We start from the raw sequence: 19,864 nt of genomic DNA on the forward strand, positions 1-19,864 counted from the left end.
GATGGTAAAACATTTCATAGCTCTGGCAAGGTTTTTAATCACAGTCACAATGTGAGCTCATTTCACACTTCCTGGGTTTGCTCTGGAATTGGCTTCCGGGTGTTTCCCATGCTCACCATGCTGATCTTTTATCATGTTTCCCAGGCTTTGAACCACCACCCCCTACACAAGTTGGGTCCACTCCTACTTCCCGCGCCAGCCTACGTCGCACTGGCCACCCTCTAGATCAGTAGGAAGAGTCATGAAAACTGGGAGGCCGGGTCTCAGCCAAGGCTGCCTCTCCCCAAAGCCATACAACATAAAACATTACAAATTGTGATTCTCACAGTATGGATCTTAAAGTAGGTTTCAAGGAGGGGTGGCAGGAATTTGTGTTTCTAACAAGCCTCCCAGGCTGACATATTCTAAATATTCCAAACTCTAGAATCACTGTTACTTAAATATGTGTGAGAAATGTGGTGTGAGTATAAATTGTTATGTAAAATATGGCCTACCGAAACACTGATGGATAGCACAGCTCCGAAATAAAAGAATAACTTGGGTTAGTCTAAAATTACTAAATTTTCTGTTTTTAGTACATTTGGAAACCAGGAAAAACTTTTATTTATATTATTTATTTGAGCCCAGTATCTTCTAACCCAGCACTGTTCTAAGTGAGGTGAAGAACATAACGAAGGTGGGTGAATCCTAGCACTCCCTGTGGGGTGTTTGGGGATGACAGTCGTCCCAGTGGCTAGAGAGGGGGAATATGAAAGGAAGTGAGTAACGGCACCATTGACGGCCGATTGGAGACGGAAGCTCCAACACCAGGGCAAGGGTTTGGAGCCTACAATGCACATGTTGCAGAATCCAAAGCTTGTTCATCGGAGAAGCAACATCCTGTTTGCTTAAGACAACGGTCCTCAATTTTGACTAGATATCAGAGTAACCAATACAGATTATTTAGACCCACACAGGGTCTGCTTAATGAAAATATCTGAGAGTGGGGCCTAGGCTTCTTTCTTTTTATTTTACTGCTTCACAACTCATTGTGATGCAAATCCAAAGTTGAGAACTGCTGTACTTAAGAACCTAACTGATTAATAATGTTAATTTTGACTCGGAAATGGAGAAGTGAGGACAAAAATCAGGAAAACCAAGTAGGTGCATACTACAATAATTCTGAAGATTGACTAAAATCCTGTGTTTGATTTGTTAATGGGTCATGAGCTATATACAGAATTTAAATTAAAACCCAGAGCTTCCTGGCTGGCTCCCATGATAGATGGCAGTGCTTTTATGTAATTAAAACCCATCTAATAGTTTGTCTCTTTTTCAAAGACATCCTGCCAATAAAATCACTTCTCTATTGAAATGGGGTGTCTCTTTACATGTTTCCATTGTCTGTGTTTGATGAAATTCTACAGTATTTGAAAAGTGCATGCCTCTTCTTTTCAAGTCAACACTATGTGCAAAACAGGGACTCTAATTAAAAACTTGATTTGAAGAATGAATGGTGGGGCCACTTACAGCCTGCAGCTGAAGAACCAGGTCATTCTTCTCCTGGATGAGGGAGACTTGCTTTGCTTTCAGTTCCTCCCCCTGAGATTCTGATTTCTCCAAGGCTTTTTGCAGTTGCACACACTCTTCCTTCAGTCCAGCTACCTCCTTTCCCGTCCCAGCAGATTTAACAAGAGGCTTAATCTTGTAGAAGAGTCTCATCCAGGGCCAGTTCTGCACAGTCATAAAAGCTCTTATGTTCCACTGGATCAAAAGAAGTGCCTCCCTAAATCAAGATGAAAAAAAGGAAAAACAAGTTAACCCAGACTATGACAGCGTTATTTTCCAAATTAAAATTCTTAATAAGCACATCTTTTTAGGAGCCATTATATATTGTCATTCATCTTCGAAGCTCTTTTACATCTGGGCTCTCATTTAATTCTGGCAAAGCCCCTTGTGGGGCTTCTGGGGCCAGAAGTGATATTGTGGGCTAGATATCCTAAAAATGCTTCTGTCACAAATAGCCTTTAAATGTGAGCAGAGCCTGAGAAGTGTGAGAAATAAAAAAGGAGCTGAACACCTGAGCAGTAAATAAATGGATGTGCACCTTGGCCATCTTCGTGGAAGAAGGGAGTCAGTCTTAGTATTTTAGGGGTTTGTAGTTTTCTATCCACATGGATAAAGAGACAGGCTGAAACCTTCAAAGGATATCACCCTTAATGAAGAGAAAGGCTAAAAATGCACTACCAGCACAGAGAAATGTCAAAGAGAAGTACATCCGATTTAGTCTGAACTCAGAGTGAAGAAAAAAAATCCGACTCTAAGAATTTTTTTAGACCCACCACTCGGAAATGTCTGAGGTTTAAATTACACTACCTGATTGGTGTAGAAATAGGCAAGCAATTAGCATGATAATTTTTCACACTGGTAATAAATACTGTGTGGGTCCTTGGGAGAAGACAACACAAAATTTTACTGAAGAAAACACCCTAATATCAAGCATCAGAGATTCTCTTGGATCCAGCCCTTGAAGATGAACTTACAGTTCAAAGTTATGAAACATATATTTTTTAAAAATTAACCACCAGTGAGAGTGAGCACCTACAATAAAAACTTTGATTAAATCCCAAGAATTTATATAATTGAACAACCTTTTGAATACCATAAAATAATTATTAAAATTATTAAAGGCATAAAGGAAAAAAGTAAAAAAAAAAACAAGAAAGAAATGAGCCATTATGATAAAATGGCAGACAGATTTGAAAGAGGAACAAATAATATGTCTAAAATTGAAAAGTATAGTTATTGAAATCAAACACTCAGTGGAACAATTAAGCAGCTGTATAGATCATTAGGAAAAATGTGAATTAAGAAAAGAATAAACTCAAAGAAAATGGAAGGAAAGAATAAAGATGAGATCATAAATTAATGAACTAGAAAAAATGAAGAAAATTTTAAAAGATGATTTATTAAATAGGCTAAATAAACATCTGACATGAAAAATCAAGAAAAAGAAGACACAAATAAATAATAATAGGAATGGTGATATTCTAGAAATATAATCTAGGAATGTGCTCTAAAAACAATCATAGATATGGTAGGGAATTAAAAATAAACTTAGCAAATTGGAAAATTTAAAAGAAACATATAATTTTTTTAAAAAGACATATAAACTGATTCAAAAAGGAAGAAACATCAATAGGCCTGTAACTATTAAATAAATTGAATCAAAATGATAACATATATCACAAAAGAAATACCAGATCTTGATAGTTTTATAGGTAAATTTTACCAAATGTTCAAGGAATAAATAAGCACAATAAATTGTTCAGGTTTTGAAAAAATGAAACATTCCTTAACCCTTTTATTAGGTCAAGGTGACCTTGATCCAAAGTCAGGTAACCCAGCAGGAGAAAAGACAATTAGAGGAGAAACCTATTCATGAACACTGATGCAAAAATCCTTGTGATAATACTACTAGTGTTATGAAAAATAATATTTCATAAACAAAACAGGTTTAGCATTTTAAAAATCTATTAATATAATTTAATAAATTTATAGGTAAGTGGGAAAAACATGTGATTACTTCAATAGATAAAAAAAGGGTTTAACTATTTTCTTAGGAAAAATGGTTCACAAAATAAGATGAAGGAAATGTCCTTCACAAAATGTCACATCTACAAAAACAAACAAACACACCAAAAAAAATTTAAAACCCTACAGAAAACATCATTTCAGGGAAATAATTGCTTCCCCCACAGTCAGAAAATTGGTAGTTTGGCAAAAGATTTTGAAGTCTGAAATACCACAAATTGATGAACATATAGAATAGGATTTCCATACATTTCTCTTTTTAAAAAAGATTTTATTTATTAATTGAGAGAGGGAACAGAAGGGAGAATTAAGAGAAACATTGATGTGAGAGAAAAATTGCCTCCTATGCACCCTGACCAAGGACTGAGACCACACCCCAGACATGTGTCCTGGGAATTGAACTGGTGACCCTCTGCTTTGCGGGATGATACCCAACCAACTGATCCATACTGATCAGGCAACTTGCACACACTTCTGATGAACAGTAAGTGAGAAAGCATGTTGGCACTATCTCATGAAGTTGAATTGTATACAGCTTAAAACCTAATAATTCACACCATGGAGAAATGCCGCTCAAAGTGCGGGCCTCAGCCAGCTTCCACCCACAAACTATTAGCATGGACCAGCATTCTGAGTAACAGTACCCTCAGAAAACTACTGCACATGTTCAAGGGGGCACATTTATAAAAATATCACTGCAGAGCTGTTGATAATAGCAAAAAATCATAAATGACTTGAATTTACTTGAACTGGAAATGAATAAATTGTGGTATATTTGGGTAATAAATACAACATGGTAGTTAAAATAAAAAATCTAGCACTACTTTTATCAACATTAATAAGATTCAAAACTACTACTGTCTATAAAAACAAATTTTAGGATAATATATACAGAATACTATTTATGTGAAAACTAAAAACATAAAAATCATGTCACCCTTTAAAGATATCTTCATATCTACATGTCTTCATATCTTTACAAAACTTGACTCAAGAGAGAAATATGAAATGGGCTTTCCTTTGTTAATTATTTTTTAAAGTTGTGAGCAATTGTAGGAAAAAATGTTAACAATTGATATTCACTGGTAATAGATCCACAAGTGCATATTACAATATTTTCAGTCTGTTTGAAATAGGTCATAATAGTTTTTGAAAAGTTATCCTATGATTTAGAAAGAGTGGATAGTAAAGACTTTATTGTAGCGACAAAGAAAGTGAGCTATGGAGAAATTAAGAGTCTTATTCAATTTCATGCACTTGGTCCCAGATGCCATGTCCCTGATCCCACGTCCCCATAAACTTCCACACCACACTGAGACTCTACGAGGGTCATAGGAGACTCTCAGGAGATGTAGCTCTAATACCGCTGACCTCACCATGTCACATTGGGGCTAACAGAAGGACTTAACAGGTTGTTAATTAAGTAAATTATACCAACACCATAGTTTACATGTCTCCAGAATGTCTACTATGCTACAGAAAAAGCAAATGCAACAACTGAAGAATCCCTTCCTCACAGTTCTACTATTTGGAGATTTTTCTAGATTGATTTCCATGAGTCCATTAAAGATTAGAAAAAAACCTATCCCTAAGTGTCCAAATGTGGTGGTAAATGTTCCTAGTGAACCTACCTGAAATTAATTAAGAGAGTTATGGTTACCTGTCACCAAGAGATGCACATTTTCCTCTCCAGGGGAGGTTGCACAGTGGACAGAAAAATTCCCCACAGAGATGGCTGCAGGGTGCATATGAATCCTTCCAGGTCTGCTGCTGTTATGGCTTGTGAATCACACTACCCTCAGAGATCCAGGCTTCTCTGACTATAAGGAATCCCTCCAAAGGGAAGGCTACAAGCGGTGCAAGAAATATCTGAATTATGCTTATACTTGGTTGGATAAGGCAATACAAGACCTCTGTGCTGTGTTTCATGTTCCATGATTTAAAAACTTTAAAGTTTGGTCCGTGCCGAAGCAGAGGAGGCAGCTCTTTCCCAGATCTGGTGTAAGGCAATGGGATGAAATCACACTGACTGAGGCCCGCTGTCATCCTAGCAGAACAGATGCAGGGAGGGGTGGCATACATACTTCTCTTCTAGAATCCTCTGGAATTTGATTCGCATCAGTGTGCCCCTCATTCTGGCTTGGAACAATATAAAGACTTTAGATAGCCTTTCATCCTTCATTGCTTCCAGTTGGCCTAAAAAGCCAGCTTTTAAAAACACCTAAAAGAAATAAGTCAGATGTTAGTTCCATTTATAATGTGTAGTCAGTAAATGTCTGTTGAGTTACCTTAACAGCAATTGATGTATTCTTTTTTTTCAGTTCTATTTCTTGAGTTTTATTTAATGTGTAAAATGCATGTTTTTAGAATGACTGGTTTTTATAACAGTAAGTTTGCAAAAAAATTTATCTAATTCTGTGTTTATATTGGTTCCTTAAGAACTGTGTTTACATAAGGTTCCTCCCCTCATCTATTAATAATGGCTATGTTACCCAGGGAACTTTAAGTTTTATGATAGGACCAGGTAGGCCATTCTCTAAACTGCCAGGCAAGGTCCTACAAATTTTTCTGTAAATGGTGAGACTGTAAATACTTTCAGCTTTGTAGTTCACATAGATTCTCTGTAGAATATTCTTCTTCTTTTTTAAAATCACCCCTTAAAAATGTAAGACCTTTTTTAGCAATTGAGCCATATAAAAAAATAGACTAGAAATGGCCCTTAGTCTATAGTTTGTTGACCCCTGCTCAAAATAAAGGCACTTCTGTCCTAGGTATTAAAGAATTCACATAAAATTTTTGTGGCAAATCTTTAATAATGGACCAGATGAGGTGAATGAAGTACCGAAGGCACAAATATTAAGGAGACCATCACTCTCAGTGTTGTACATGTCAGCACTTGTATAACCCAAACAGTGAGCTCCTCCTTAAATTTTGTGACTTAAGAGGCTCCCTCACCTCATGTAGATGAGTGGTATACAGCAAAAATAACTAAACACACAAAGAAGCAAGGCACCAGAAGAGAAGATCAGCAGAGACAATGAACAGCAGAACCGGACTCTCAGATACTCAAAATATAACATTCTGCACGTATGTTATAACATTTTACAATTATGTCCTACGGAGTTCTTTTCTTAGGAGCTCTTCAATCTAGGCCCTCCAATTGTCCTTCAGATAATATGGTGCTGACATGGGTATCACTAGGAGCAGCATGATGTTGACTATCAGACAAAACCAAATCGCTTAGTTAGAAGTTCCCCAAAATATGTGGATCATCTCAGATAAAGCAGAATTTAGTGAATCGCATTTAACGAAGTTCACTTTGTATTAATTTTTTGGATAATGGGGTTGACCTTAAAGTTTTTAATTACTCATATAGTCTTCTAGAATTCCCTAAAACAGTAATTATGGATTCATCGGTTTACACACAAACCAACAGTTATGCACACCATTGATTCATTCACCTTTTTCTTGCTCTGATATGTATACACAGTTGATTCAGTATATTTTGGCACAAACTTGCTTAGATTAATAAGTATAAAAATGTGAATGCAGTCAAGACTGAGATTCAAGAAACACTGAATTTTCTCCCAAGTAGCATGGAAATTTCCCCTTGTCCCTGCTCTCTATTTGTATCATTTGTGGTCACAGAGCTACAGAATGCCTTAAAGGTGAACTTTCATGGGTATTTTAAGATGCACATCTCTCCTCCCACTCTTCTTCAAGTGCACTCTTGGTAGTGTTCTGGTTACCTTGGTCATTCCCAAGCAGTACTGAGTATGGTCTATCTCCAAGGAGCCAAGTAATTCTTCAGCTGCTTTTCTGCTGCTCATAAACTTGTTCTTTGGAAAGGCCTTTGGGTTCAGAATACAGTACCTGATTTAAAACAAGTAGAGAATAAATTCTGGGATCAGGAGGACATATGACTCAAATAAAGAATAATCTGGACAAGTAAGCTGGAAAGAAGTACAGACTTCTATCTCCTACCAATATGTTCAATTTTCGTGAAACTCCTGGCGATAAGTAATGAGGATACAAGCAATAATCCCTTACTTTGGTACAATAGTTAGTACTCTTCATCATATTTTAAAGGCAAGCTCATTTGACTCTCTGTTCAATTAGGGAGGGAAGGAGAGATTGGGAAGACAAAAAGAGAGAGGGGCAGGTTTACATGTCTCTATTGTGCAGATAAGAAAAATGAAAAGCAGAGACAAATGCCAAGAAATCTCCACCCTAATGCTAAGTTGGTAGAGACCCAGAAAAATGCCTTTTAATTCTGAGACAGGTACCCTGTCTACACTACCATAATTTGCCTAAATTTGCTTGATGACCTATAATTTACACTTTTAGAATTTGGGAAACAGACAGCAAAGATGCCTCTCCTGCTTCCTACTACATACCCCGCCAGCTTCCTTCCTTTCACACGTTTGCTGGTGAAGAAACAGCCTGCTTGGATGGCAACTACAATTAAGTATACACAATATTTCAGAGATTCAATTCAGCCTCCATATCTTTCTGCTGTGTATATTTCTTCTATATGTGGGACTATTATCCATTAATAGAGATATAAGGATATTACAGCTACATGGATGTGGGATTTAAGGGGAAATAATAACAAAATCCTGTCCTCATCTATCTCACCACCATCAAAACACAGCGATCTGTAGTCTGGAGGACCTCAACCAAACAAACAACACGCGGCTGAGCTCTCGGAATGAGAGGTAAATGGAATAGGCTGCCTCAGGCTTTTTGGATCCTGGGGTGTACTTTTACCTTTGTTTAAAGTCAGCATACAGCAGTCGGTTTGGAAAACCTTCACGGCATATCCTAGCCCCTTCTAAGACACCGTTACAGCGCAGCTGCTGTAGAACTAAGTAAGGGTCCATTACACCTGCAGAAAAAGGAGCCCAGTTGAGTCTGTATCTAAAAACATTATACCCTAGACTTTGTCCTAATTGCTGCATCTTAGGTTCCAAGAGTTTTGTGTTCTCTATAGGATAGGTAATGAATAGTTCATCCACTCCCAGCCTGATGGTACTTACAGTACCCATCCTGTTTTGTGGGAGTCTCCAAATAGGATTTACCTAAAATTCCTTTAACATGGAATGAGCCCTTTAGCTTGCAGTTAGTCAAGACTTTATAAGCAAATAGTCCTCGAAGATGAAAAAAATACATTTTCACTAGAATGGAAATGGCTGTTACCACATCTATTCACCAGCCAAAAAGCAGCTAGAGAGAGAAATAAGAATTCAAAAGGAAACTGGTCTCTCCAAGTAGGACAAAGGGATTACAAGAAGGGGGGATAAAAAAAAAAGAAGAAGAAAATGGCACAACAAAATCCCATTTACCATTTTGACTTAGAAAGGATTTGGCTACATTCCAGCCTACATTCAGCATCTAAGTTTTATTCTATAGAATAAGCATATCACCTTCTCGTTCATCAAAAGAGGCACCTCTAGAGCTGCAGTCTCAGANCCAAGTAGGACAAAGGGATTACAAGAAGGGGGGATAAAAAAAAAGAAGAAGAAAATGGCACAACAAAATCCCATTTACCATTTTGACTTAGAAAGGATTTGGCTACATTCCAGCCTACATTCAGCATCTAAGTTTTATTCTATAGAATAAGCATATCACCTTCTCGTTCATCAAAAGAGGCACCTCTAGAGCTGCAGTCTCAGACAGAAAGTTTTGAAAAACCCCCAAAGGAGCCACTGTATCTGGCTCTCAGCAAGTCTTCTGGAAGAAGCCAAGCAGCCCTCCTCTAAACACAAAGCCCTCCCATAGCATTATAAGAAAAATGGGGATGAGATGTCTGTCTATGCCCTGGGTCACAGTAAACAAATAAAAGCCATGCACCGATATTCCTGTCCTCCCATCCAGTTTGCAGACAGAAACAAATGATCCGTGAGAAGTGGCAAAAGGTGCCTATGACACCTTAAAGGCAAGCACACTCAACCTCCTTTAAGTGCATGTGAAGAGCTGTTTTGAGTAGATCACGAAGCTTTTCTTATAACTTTGTCTTATGACTTAAAAAAAGGAGAAAACCCAAAAAAGCCCTGCTGAAATTAGAGCTGACTCAATGGGAGGCAACTCTAATAGGTAACAGAATGACTCCAAAATCGAGACAGCTAATTAGATTCCTTGCTAGATGGAAGCAATGTCCCCAGATGCATTCAGGAACCCAGGAGATAGGAAACAATGAGGCAAAAACAGACAGTGTAAATGAACATGAAGTGTTCACATTGCAAAAACTCAAACTGCAGCACCATTGTTTAGCATCACACTTTCCTAAAATAGGTTACAGACTGTCAAGATTGGTGTCTTAATTACAGAAGGTTAATAAAAATGCAAAATACTACAGAACCTTAAAAATCAGAGTGAGCAACATCTGGCTACATATTCCATAGGTGATTAGTGCTCTGAAGACATAAGTGTTTGTCAAATACACAACTTTGAGGCTGACAGCCTTTGGCCAAACTCTATAGAAGCCTGTAATTCTAAAGACAAGCCTGGGAATATCCAACCCCATGGTTTAAAAAAGGCAATCTATGTTATAGTTAATAACTGTAAAAACTGTGTTTTGGCAATTAAAAACATTAAAAAAATAATTTATCACCACCCATCTTATTCCATCATCCTCCTACCACCATCTACTAATCAAAGAGGATCCATTATAATAAGCCAAGCCATGTGAACAATCTGAGTATCCATCTACAAATGAATGGGTTAAAAAGTTGTAGTATAAATATTCAGTGGAATATTAGCCATAAAAAGGAGGAAATCCTGCCATATGTGACAACATGCATGAAACTTGAGGGCACTGTGCTAAGTGAAATAAGTCAGACAGAGACAGACAAATACCATAGGACCTCACTTATATGTGTAATCTTAAAAAAAGAAGAAAAATCCCAACCTCTTGGGAAAAAAGAGATCAGGTTTGTAATTACTATAGTGGGGTATGGGGAGATGAAAAATTGGGTGAAGGTGGTTGAAAAGACAAACTTCCAGTTACAAGATAAATGATACTAGGGATGCACATACAACATGATGACAATAGTAAACACTGCTTTTGGAGTGTGTATGTGTGTGTGTGTGTGTGTGTGAGAGAGAGAGAGAGCGCAATTCCTAAGAGTTCTCATCACAAAGAAATTTTTTTTCTATTTTTATATCTATATGAGATGATGGATATTAACTAAACTTGTGGTAATCACTTCACATATAGATAAGTCAGATCATTATGCTGTACACCTTAAGCTTATATAGTACTGTATGCCAATAATATCTCAATAAAAGTAGAAAAAGTTTAGAAAGGTGTGGGGAGGCTGCTCCCACAGCCCACCCCCCCACCCTGGCCACCAAAGATGAGAATAAGTGTACCAAAACATGATCTGCTTGGGGAGGAAAGGTGGCTGATCTCTCAAAAGAGAAAGACCAGGAGCCTTTTTCTCAATGGGTTTAATCTGCACAGGGATACAAGTAAAGCTCATTAATAATTGTCAGGCAGTAAGAATCAAACAATAGATAACATACAAAGAACTACACGGGCTTATTCTGAGTCAGGGTCAGTTAGCTAAAGGCCTATAAAACTTTGGAAAACAAACTCATTTCCTCCTCAGACCCTTATCAGAAAATTGAAAGCATTCTTAGCAAAGCAGGTTTCACAAGATTTTGTCTATTTTTTCTTAGGCCTGATCATCCTCCCAGGGAAACTGCCCATTCCTGACCAGGGCTGCACCCACTTCCAGCATTGTTTCAGGATTAGGTCAAGCAGGGGAAGTAAGACAGCCAAGAGATTAGGAAACTTCTTGCAGACAGAATGAGGACTCAGGCTGTGTCAAAGCTGAGGGCCAAGGGTCCATCACCCCTTTTTTCTATAGCCCCCCAAGTCCTTTTTGAGGGCCCCCTGTAACCATGCCTGTCTTAGGTCATCCCTCCCTTGAGGAATCTTACCCATCACAGGCTAACCAGTCATGTACTGGGGGCTAAGCAGGGTGAAGTAAAGGGGTCAGAGGCAGAGCCCCTGCCGGGGAGATAAGCTTTGTCTACTCAGTGGCTTATGGTCCCAAGGTATTTTTACTCAGCCTTAGACATGGGGGGTTACAACTTCTGAAACCAGGCAGGGCAGTTCCCAACAGAAAGGTACCCATGACCCAGAAGTATATAACTAAAGAGATAGACACTACTAGGGAGAAAGGCTAGAGGAAGTTCTTAATAATTAGAAATGACTTTAGAAACTGTCTTTATGGTCAATTTAGATGAATCAGACCAAATCATGTCCTTTATGCTTATATATCTATCTTAATCCCCAATTGATCATTCAATCCTTTTTATTATGCTTTGCTCTTATAGACAATGACATAGAATCTCATCCACATGTTACATGAAATTCAAGGACTTTAAACCGTGACATCAAGCATTCTAAGGTTACCCCATTGAGCCTGCTTTGTGAAATCCTTCTGTATGTCCACTTCAATCTCAATTCAAAGGCAACCTTGTGGAAGTTCTAAAGATCTCACTTTTAACTTACTTTCATTTTTCTATCTGAAAATCTACTCTTAGGTAAAGGGGACTGGTAAATGTCTCTTAAAGAGACATTCAATATGACTTGAATCAATTGTATGCCCCTGTGTGGATTACAAAGAAGTCCAGTTCTTACCTGGCATTTTGTTTTCATTGGGATTTATGCATCTCACAAAATGGGGTGCTGTTGACTTCAGATTAATCATCAATTTATTTAAGTTTTCCTAAAATAGAGGCCATAACAAACACAAAATCACTTTGGAAACCACTAAAAACATTTATCCCCTCACAAGTGTCTCCGAGTCCATCAACTTTGTCTTAAAACCAACATGCACATACCAACAATAACTTAATGATTTCAAGATTATTTTCTGCTTACCAAACATACATGATTTCTTTCTTATGCCAAGTAGTTCTTTATGTGACATAGTTCTATTATGAATCATATCTACCTGTTTTGAATTTGATAGCAGTAACTTATAGCTAGGCAATAAATGGCTTGAAGAAAGAAACTGTTTCTCAAGTTTTCTGACTGGAAAATATTAATCTTTGGTCAGATTCTCTGGAAGCAGAATCTGAGGGAGAGATTGAGGGAAGCAGGGTAGGGCTGGGGGTGGGGCGGCAGGGTGAGGAAAGCAACCGCGTAGACTCTGCTTGGTCTGATCCCTGCAGGAATGCTGAGCAAAATGCACCAAAATTGCATCACACTTAGTCCCACCTTGAGGCAAGGGAGGGGCCACAGTCTGGAGTTGAGGGTAGGGGGCAGCTTAACTTCCCCATTTGGCCAAGGGTAATTTTGGAAACTATGAGTTATGAACCAATATTTTCATTAAAGCCAACAGTGTCCTCTAAATCCCAGTAATACCAAGATAAACATCAACTATTCCAACTCCAGATATTTTATTCTTATTTGAAGATGTAAAATTTCAAATACATAATAACCTATGCACATTGTAAGTCAGTTAATATACAGCTAGATGCAATTAAAATTACTTTATACAGAGATGCAACTGTTCGGAATGAAGCTCCCTTCTTGCGTTTATTCTCCCCAAACTGTAGAGCTAAAAAAAGAAAAAAAAATTAAAAATCTTTTTTTTGGTCCTACTGATGACAGCATATATTCATCAAAGTTCTAGAAACAATGTGGCAATATCTACAAAAGCTTTAAAAATGCTTATGTCTCAACACAAAAATGTCCATTTTTAGTGCTTTTCCTTAAGGAAATAATCAAGCAACTGTGTAAAAACACTCATTGCAACAATTTTTAGTCATTACAAAAAATAAGCAAAAAATAAAATATATCAATAAATGTCCATCAATAGGAAGTTGGTTAGTTAAATTATGAAAGAATAGTCATACAATGAAATGCTTTGACTTTTTGAAATGATGGTATGGATTCATATAACTGGCATGAAAAGGCTTGTAGGATTTATTTTAAGAGAAAAAGTTGATTACAAAACAGTTTGTATATTATGATCCTGAATGTATGCCCATGTTTGTAATTGCAGTTGCATTATTGGTGACTACATACATAAAAAATGTTGGGAGGCGTATACACCAAGTGTTAGGGGTTGTTAGCTCCTTATGTGAGATTATAGGTAACTTTTATGTGCCTCTTTTTAGTTTCTCTATAGTGTCTATGTTTTTGGCAACACTCATACACTACTTTTATAATTTATAAAAAAACAATCTATTTCCATTTTCTTGAAGCAAAAGAATTCATGCTAAGCCAATTATTTTACAAACATCTGTGTAGAGCTAACTCACAAATATACACAACAACATAATCCATAGGGAATCTGGAAAAAAAAAGGGCTGGATATCAGTACAGCAAACTAATAAAATATCTTCTCTGCCTGAGTAGCGCTGTGTGAGACGGATGTCATAAAGTTTGATCACGAATGTCCTGCTGACATGACACAGGCCCTCAAAAGGAATCACTGGACTTATTTGTACTTCAGTTTCTCCACATATGAAAAGGAAATACACTACCTTCCCTTTTTTTAAATTATAACTGATTTTAAATACTTGGATACCCCAGAAGAAAGTGTGGTTAATATAGGTAACTTGATGTTTAGATGAGGCAGAAACTTGGAGGTAAGTATTTTCAGGGGTTGTTTAAAGAATTATGAAAAAGGACATTCTGCACAATTCTCTCCCATTTCCAAAGAACACAGACCACACCCTGTAGAGTTAGAAGATGATTTTCTCTCTAATTCTCTGCCCAAACCACTCTCTGATTTCTTATGATTAGAGAATTACTCATCTGGGAGCTATAAGCAACATGACCACTATCTAAGAGACTCCTCAGAGCCACTTGAGGAGCTATTAGAATCAGGCAAATGCATCTCCTGAAGATGATCAGGGTCCAAACACAATAGCTTCCATTCCTGAACTCCTCTTGAGAGCGGCCAACAGGATTTCAGGCATGCTCCTGAATTATGTCCTCATGTGCTGATACAGCCAGGAAGAGCTAAGTTCTCTCTCCCTTCCCTGACCATGTCTATCAGGAGTCCTGAGTCATTCTACAGGAGCCAGGAGTTAACCTGAAGCTGGGTATAAGATAATAGAAGGACGAGATGTTAGGAGGCTGAGTACACACCCCACTTACAGAAGAGCTGGTATTCTGTCTCACTGCCTGAACATATCTGACCCAGGCTGACCAGATTTCCCATAATTCCAACTTTTTTTTAAAAAGGGAAACCAAATGTGTATGTGAACTCTCCTGATTATTTTTTAATCACAGCCATGTTTGAAGGCCAAGTTCTGCTCAGGGGCTGCCAATCTGTGACTTTTGCTGTGAATCGTGAGAGCTCTCCTCTGTAGCTAGCCTAGCACCAGTTTGATTGTAAGGCCAACATTAGCAACTTAGACTCAGTATTTTCAAATCCTTTGTATCATGGTGCAGAAGTCGGAACTGTATCCTAAACACACGTAGACTGTCCATCTCTCTGTTTTGTTCGTTTATGGGAGAGACTGAGAGTGGAAGAGGCACCAGGCTAGGAAGCAAAAGTCCTGCTTCCTACCTTGGCTTTGCCACTTAGTAGATTTCTTAAACCAGAGATGCTATTTAACTCTTCTATATTTGTTGTTGTAAGATAGGAAGAGGTTTCTTCTACATGTATCTGAAAGGGTCATGGCAAGGACTGAGTAAGATGATATATTTGAAAGTGCTTTGTAATTTACAAACTGCTCAATGCGATCAGTTATTAGTTGATCGATAAATACTTATGGAGTACCTGCTAAACAGGCATTTGCTACATGCTTGAGGCTACAACTGAAAAAAATAAGACATAATCCCTGTCATCGTGAAGCTTCAAATAACCCCGAGTTATTATAAAAGCACTGGGAAGGAGAATCCCAAGACATTTCTGGAATATCTATGAAAGGGACTTGTTATTTCCCCCAAATCATTTACCAAAACATGGTGTGCTGCTCTCTTTGCAGCTGGCTCCAGCAAGGGGGTGGGGGAGGCAGGCCAGACAGATCTGGCTTTGAGCACCATTTCCCCGAGGGGAACCGCCAGCCTGAGGACAGAAAGGCCAACGTGAGGGGACCGCTCACATCACAGGGACCACACACAGATATTACCAGAAAGAAGCAAACATTGTTGTCCATACTGAGGCAGCCATGGGTTCCATTCCAAGGCTGAAAAATGAGGGAAGATCGTTTGACTTACCACTGTTGGTATCGGTGTAATTTTCAAAAAGGTTTGCCAAGAGTCTGTTAGATGACTTCCGAAATGTAGCCACCACTGTTTCATTAAGAAGGTCTTTGTTTTTGTCCAGCCAGCCATTGATGTTGTAAGGCACCTTTGGAAAGATATGGAGGTCAAGGAACAAAAGAGGAGAATATGTAAATTAACATGGCAAGTTTGCATTCTTTAAAAAAAATATCACAAATTGTGTGGCTCTTTTAACTTCTGTTTGATGTAACAGCACTGAATAATAAAAAACCCAGCACTAGGTTTTTCTTGGAAACCCAGTGTGCTACCCAAAGAGGTTCTCAGGCTTTACCACTTGCATTGCAGAAGAGAGGAAGAGAAAGGAGGAGAAGAAGGGGAGGGAAGTAGGAGGGAGGGAGAGGGAAGAAGAAATGGATGGCATTTCCAGTACAAACAATTCACATCAGTACTCCTTCATAGGCGAGACTAGATGGAATAATCCAAGTGTCTCTGATACACAGTGAGCCTTCAGAAAAACACTGGCAATTATAATGGTAGTTTGCTGTAAATATTATTATAATTAGTATTCAAAGATATTATAGAAGAGAATTACAAGCATAACTCTACAGCTGACTGGTTGTTTTTAGATTGAAATATCATTTTAGCCTTTATCAGTTCTCTTTCTGTTCCACCCAGAATTACTGACGAGAAATATAAAAGCAGGAAAAAGGGGGCACATACAGGCACCACCCCTCAGTGGGGAAATGAGAAGAGGCAGTGAAGGTCATTAGAAACCTTTGTTGGCCATAGGTTGAAGACCATTACTTCATAGTAACTGTTTCTTTATGAGAGAATAAAAAAACTTCAATAAAAAGATCAGTTGAAATCACTCACTCATACAATGTTAAGTTGAAAGGAAGGAAAAATAAGAAAAAAACCCATTACTTTGATAGTCTCCATGACTCTGAAGCTGTCTTACTTTGAGTTGGGGCAACAGAGTCTATTTTGAGATTTTCGACCTTTGTGCACATGGAATACTATTATAGTATAGATATTTCATTTCCTAAGTGCTAAAAGGCTGAACCAACATTTTTCTGACACTGAGGTTTATTTTGTTCATCTCTTCATTTAATCTAAACTTTTCTTATGTATTACCTAAAAACTTTGGCTGAGTGCATTTGGAACAGTCAGGGCTGAAGGTCTAAAGGTAGCTTACCATTCCTGTGTAATGGACAAGTTCAAAGTGAGCTTCATATTTCTTCTTCTTATCAGGCCTGGGCCTCTGGAAATGAACTGACTTTCCAAAATGATTGTCAAAAAGCTTGGTCTTGAAGGTCACATCTGTAGCCTGAGGAAACATACATTCCTCTTCTAGGATAAAAAAGATGCCCATTGGCTGTAGGAGATACATAGAAATACCAGATGAAAAAACAACAGGAAATAATACTTGGTGTAAGAGGTTAGTGTGAATTCTTTCCCAGAAATGTAATCAGCTGACAAGAGGAAGGAATATTCATTACATACAACTAGTCAATCATCCATTCAACCGATAGTCATTAAATACCTACCAGTAGGAGCTGGCCATGAACCACATAGACAAAATGCCTTTCCCCATGGTGCTCACATTCTAGTGGAGCAAACAGACAAGTAAACAAACAAAAAAAATAAGTGACTTAATTTCACATAAGTGCTCGGAAGATACGCAAAGTAAAGAGGCAGAGAATGGCTGGGGGGCTGAGTGGGAGCAATTTTAGTAGAATAGAATGGTGGGATAAAGCCCTGTGCCCTGAATGGGAGTGAAGTCCTGAAATGACCTGCACACAGGGTCTGGGCAGAGCTCCCAGGCAGTTGCACACGTGGCAAGTTTGCAGTCCTCCCAGACGAGAGTGTGGACAGAGCAAAGCCTGTCCACACAGAGCATGTGGTTACAAGATAAAGTCAGAGAGGGAAGAAGTTTTGGATCCCAGAGGTCTTATGGACCATGGTAAGACATTTGGATTTTATTTGAAGTGTGAGAGGAGGCATTTGGTGATTTTTAATATGGAGGGATATGATTTGATTTACACTTGAAAAGGATCATATGTTTAGAAGGGGCTTGATGAAGCAGAGCCTATGGGCCAAATCTTGGATGTGGCCTGTATTATAAAGCCAGTGAGCTAATAATAGTTTTTACATTTTATTTTTTTAATTTTTATTGTTTTTTACATTTTTAAAGGATTATAAAAACAAATATAGGGTATGTGTTAGAAAACCTGATGATCTCATTCTCAAAAAGGCTGCATATTGTAGGAAATATTTTACACTATGTGGGCCATATAGTCTTTTTTGCACCTCTGCCAGCAACTCAACCCTTTCAGCCCTGAAGGAGCAACTGACAATATGTAAATAAAGTGAGTACAGCAATGTTCCATCAAAACTATTTACAAAAGCAGGATTCAGCCTGGAATGGTCCAGAGGGCTGTTATTTATTGACCGCTGGTCTAGACTAGTGATAGTGTTGGAGGCTGTGAGAAGTCATTGAAAATGAAATATAGATTGAAATTAGCACTGGGGTGCAGCCTGCTGGTGGATAGAACATGGGGTGTAATAGAAGGAAGGATGACCAGGTTTTGGGTTTGAGCAAATGGGTAATGGATGTGGCCATTAAACAATGTAGGGCACATACAGAGAGAGAAAACCAGATTCGGAGAGGGATCAAGGACTCTGATATGTACACGTGGTTTTGTATATTTGTACACTCATTTATCCACTTCATGATTATTTTGGAAGAGCCTTCATGAACAAACTACTGCACCAGGCATGTTGAGTTTAAAAGAAGGGATCAGACTAGGTTCTTGCTCTAGGGCATTGAGCGGAGGAGGCAATGCATGCACATCATATGTAGACCATGAAGTTGTCAAAACAAAAGTACGGGTAAAACATCATGAGAATTCCAAGGCACAACATGACTCCTTGGCCCAACAACACCAATTTCATAATTCTCTGCCAACCCTTTGTACCTAAGAACTGTAGAATCTCAGGTTTGAAAAAGACATTAGAGGTCTAGTTCAAGCCACCTAAGAGCTCCTTGAATCCCTTTCACAATTTTCTTCTGAAAAGCAGATAAGCTTATGCTTGAATATTTCCATAGAAACAGAACACACCAAGTTTGAGTCAATACTTTGGATGGGTGATATATTAAAAGAAATTTTTTTGGTAGTTCAGAGTTCTTTGTTTTAAATCATTCCACTGGAGCCAATATAAATTGGTCTAATTTTTCTCTTCAACAGTGGATCATTAGATATCTGAAGATTGTGTTTTTATAAATCTATCATTCTTATATGTAGACTATGGTTTTCTATTTCTTTTATTTTCAGAAACTTAGAACCTGCATTTAATAGAATATGTATTGGACAACATTCAACCAATAACTCTTGAACTGAGTAGTCCTGAGACGTCTTCTTCATCTCAAGCACCTGGGTGGAGAATGATGCAGTGAATGAACGTGTGAAGTGTTCTAAGTGAGGACAAAATAGTCTAAGTGAAACCGACACCTGTGTTGCTCCTGACAGCATTGACCTTGTGGGTTCTTGTAAAAGTGAGAAATGAGAAAGATGATGAGGAGGACAAGGGAGAATCTGATACATTAAAGTGAATTTGCTGGTACAAACTCGTGGAGGCATGGACTCCATCTTGTACCATTTTCTCATCATGCCTATAGTCAGCCCTCAATAAAAACTGGAATTTGTTATTTAAAAATTTAAACATCTCCTGGGATGGTGTCTGTCCACTAGAGGGTTTTGGCAAGCTACCATGAGTGGTACCTCATTTCAGGCAGAACTGCCTTCCATGCATGAGGACCACCATTTCCCTGGGACTTCAATAATGCCAATTTGGTAGTGAATGGAAGTTATACATAAGACAAGTAGATGTCACAGCTTACAATGCAACACCTAAATCACTGAGGGAAGAACACTCTTTCTACAGAGTATTCTCCATTTCTCCAGTACTTGGAAAGTGTAAAGCTTCTAATAAATATGAAGCCCTTCAGCCCTGACTGGTGTGGCTCAGTGGGTTGGGCATCTTCCCACAAGCCAATAGGTGGCTGGTTGGATTCCAGGTCAGGGCACA

General features: G+C 38.2%; 1 protein-coding gene across 1 annotated transcript in view; it reads right to left on the minus strand.

The window, feature by feature from the left end:
• Positions 1-19,864, minus strand: part of MYH15 (myosin heavy chain 15) — a 138,391-nt gene that overhangs the window by 74,632 nt on the left and 43,895 nt on the right. Inside the window, exons 15-22 of the mRNA XM_037063352.1 lie at positions 16,971-17,150; positions 15,770-15,902; positions 13,084-13,151; positions 12,227-12,314; positions 8,344-8,461; positions 7,323-7,446; positions 5,658-5,794; positions 1,510-1,765 (exon numbers count right to left, since the gene is read on the minus strand). Of these exons, the coding sequence (XP_036919247.1) occupies positions 1,510-1,765; positions 5,658-5,794; positions 7,323-7,446; positions 8,344-8,461; positions 12,227-12,314; positions 13,084-13,151; positions 15,770-15,902; positions 16,971-17,150 (1,104 nt within the window). The remainder of the gene's footprint in view (positions 1-1,509; positions 1,766-5,657; positions 5,795-7,322; positions 7,447-8,343; positions 8,462-12,226; positions 12,315-13,083; positions 13,152-15,769; positions 15,903-16,970; positions 17,151-19,864) is intronic.

Source organism: Sturnira hondurensis, unplaced genomic scaffold (assembly GCF_014824575.4).
Source record: "Sturnira hondurensis isolate 20B ecotype Veracruz unplaced genomic scaffold, ASM1482457v3 Scaffold0014432, whole genome shotgun sequence".
NCBI classification, from domain to species: Eukaryota; Metazoa; Chordata; class Mammalia; order Chiroptera; family Phyllostomidae; genus Sturnira; species Sturnira hondurensis.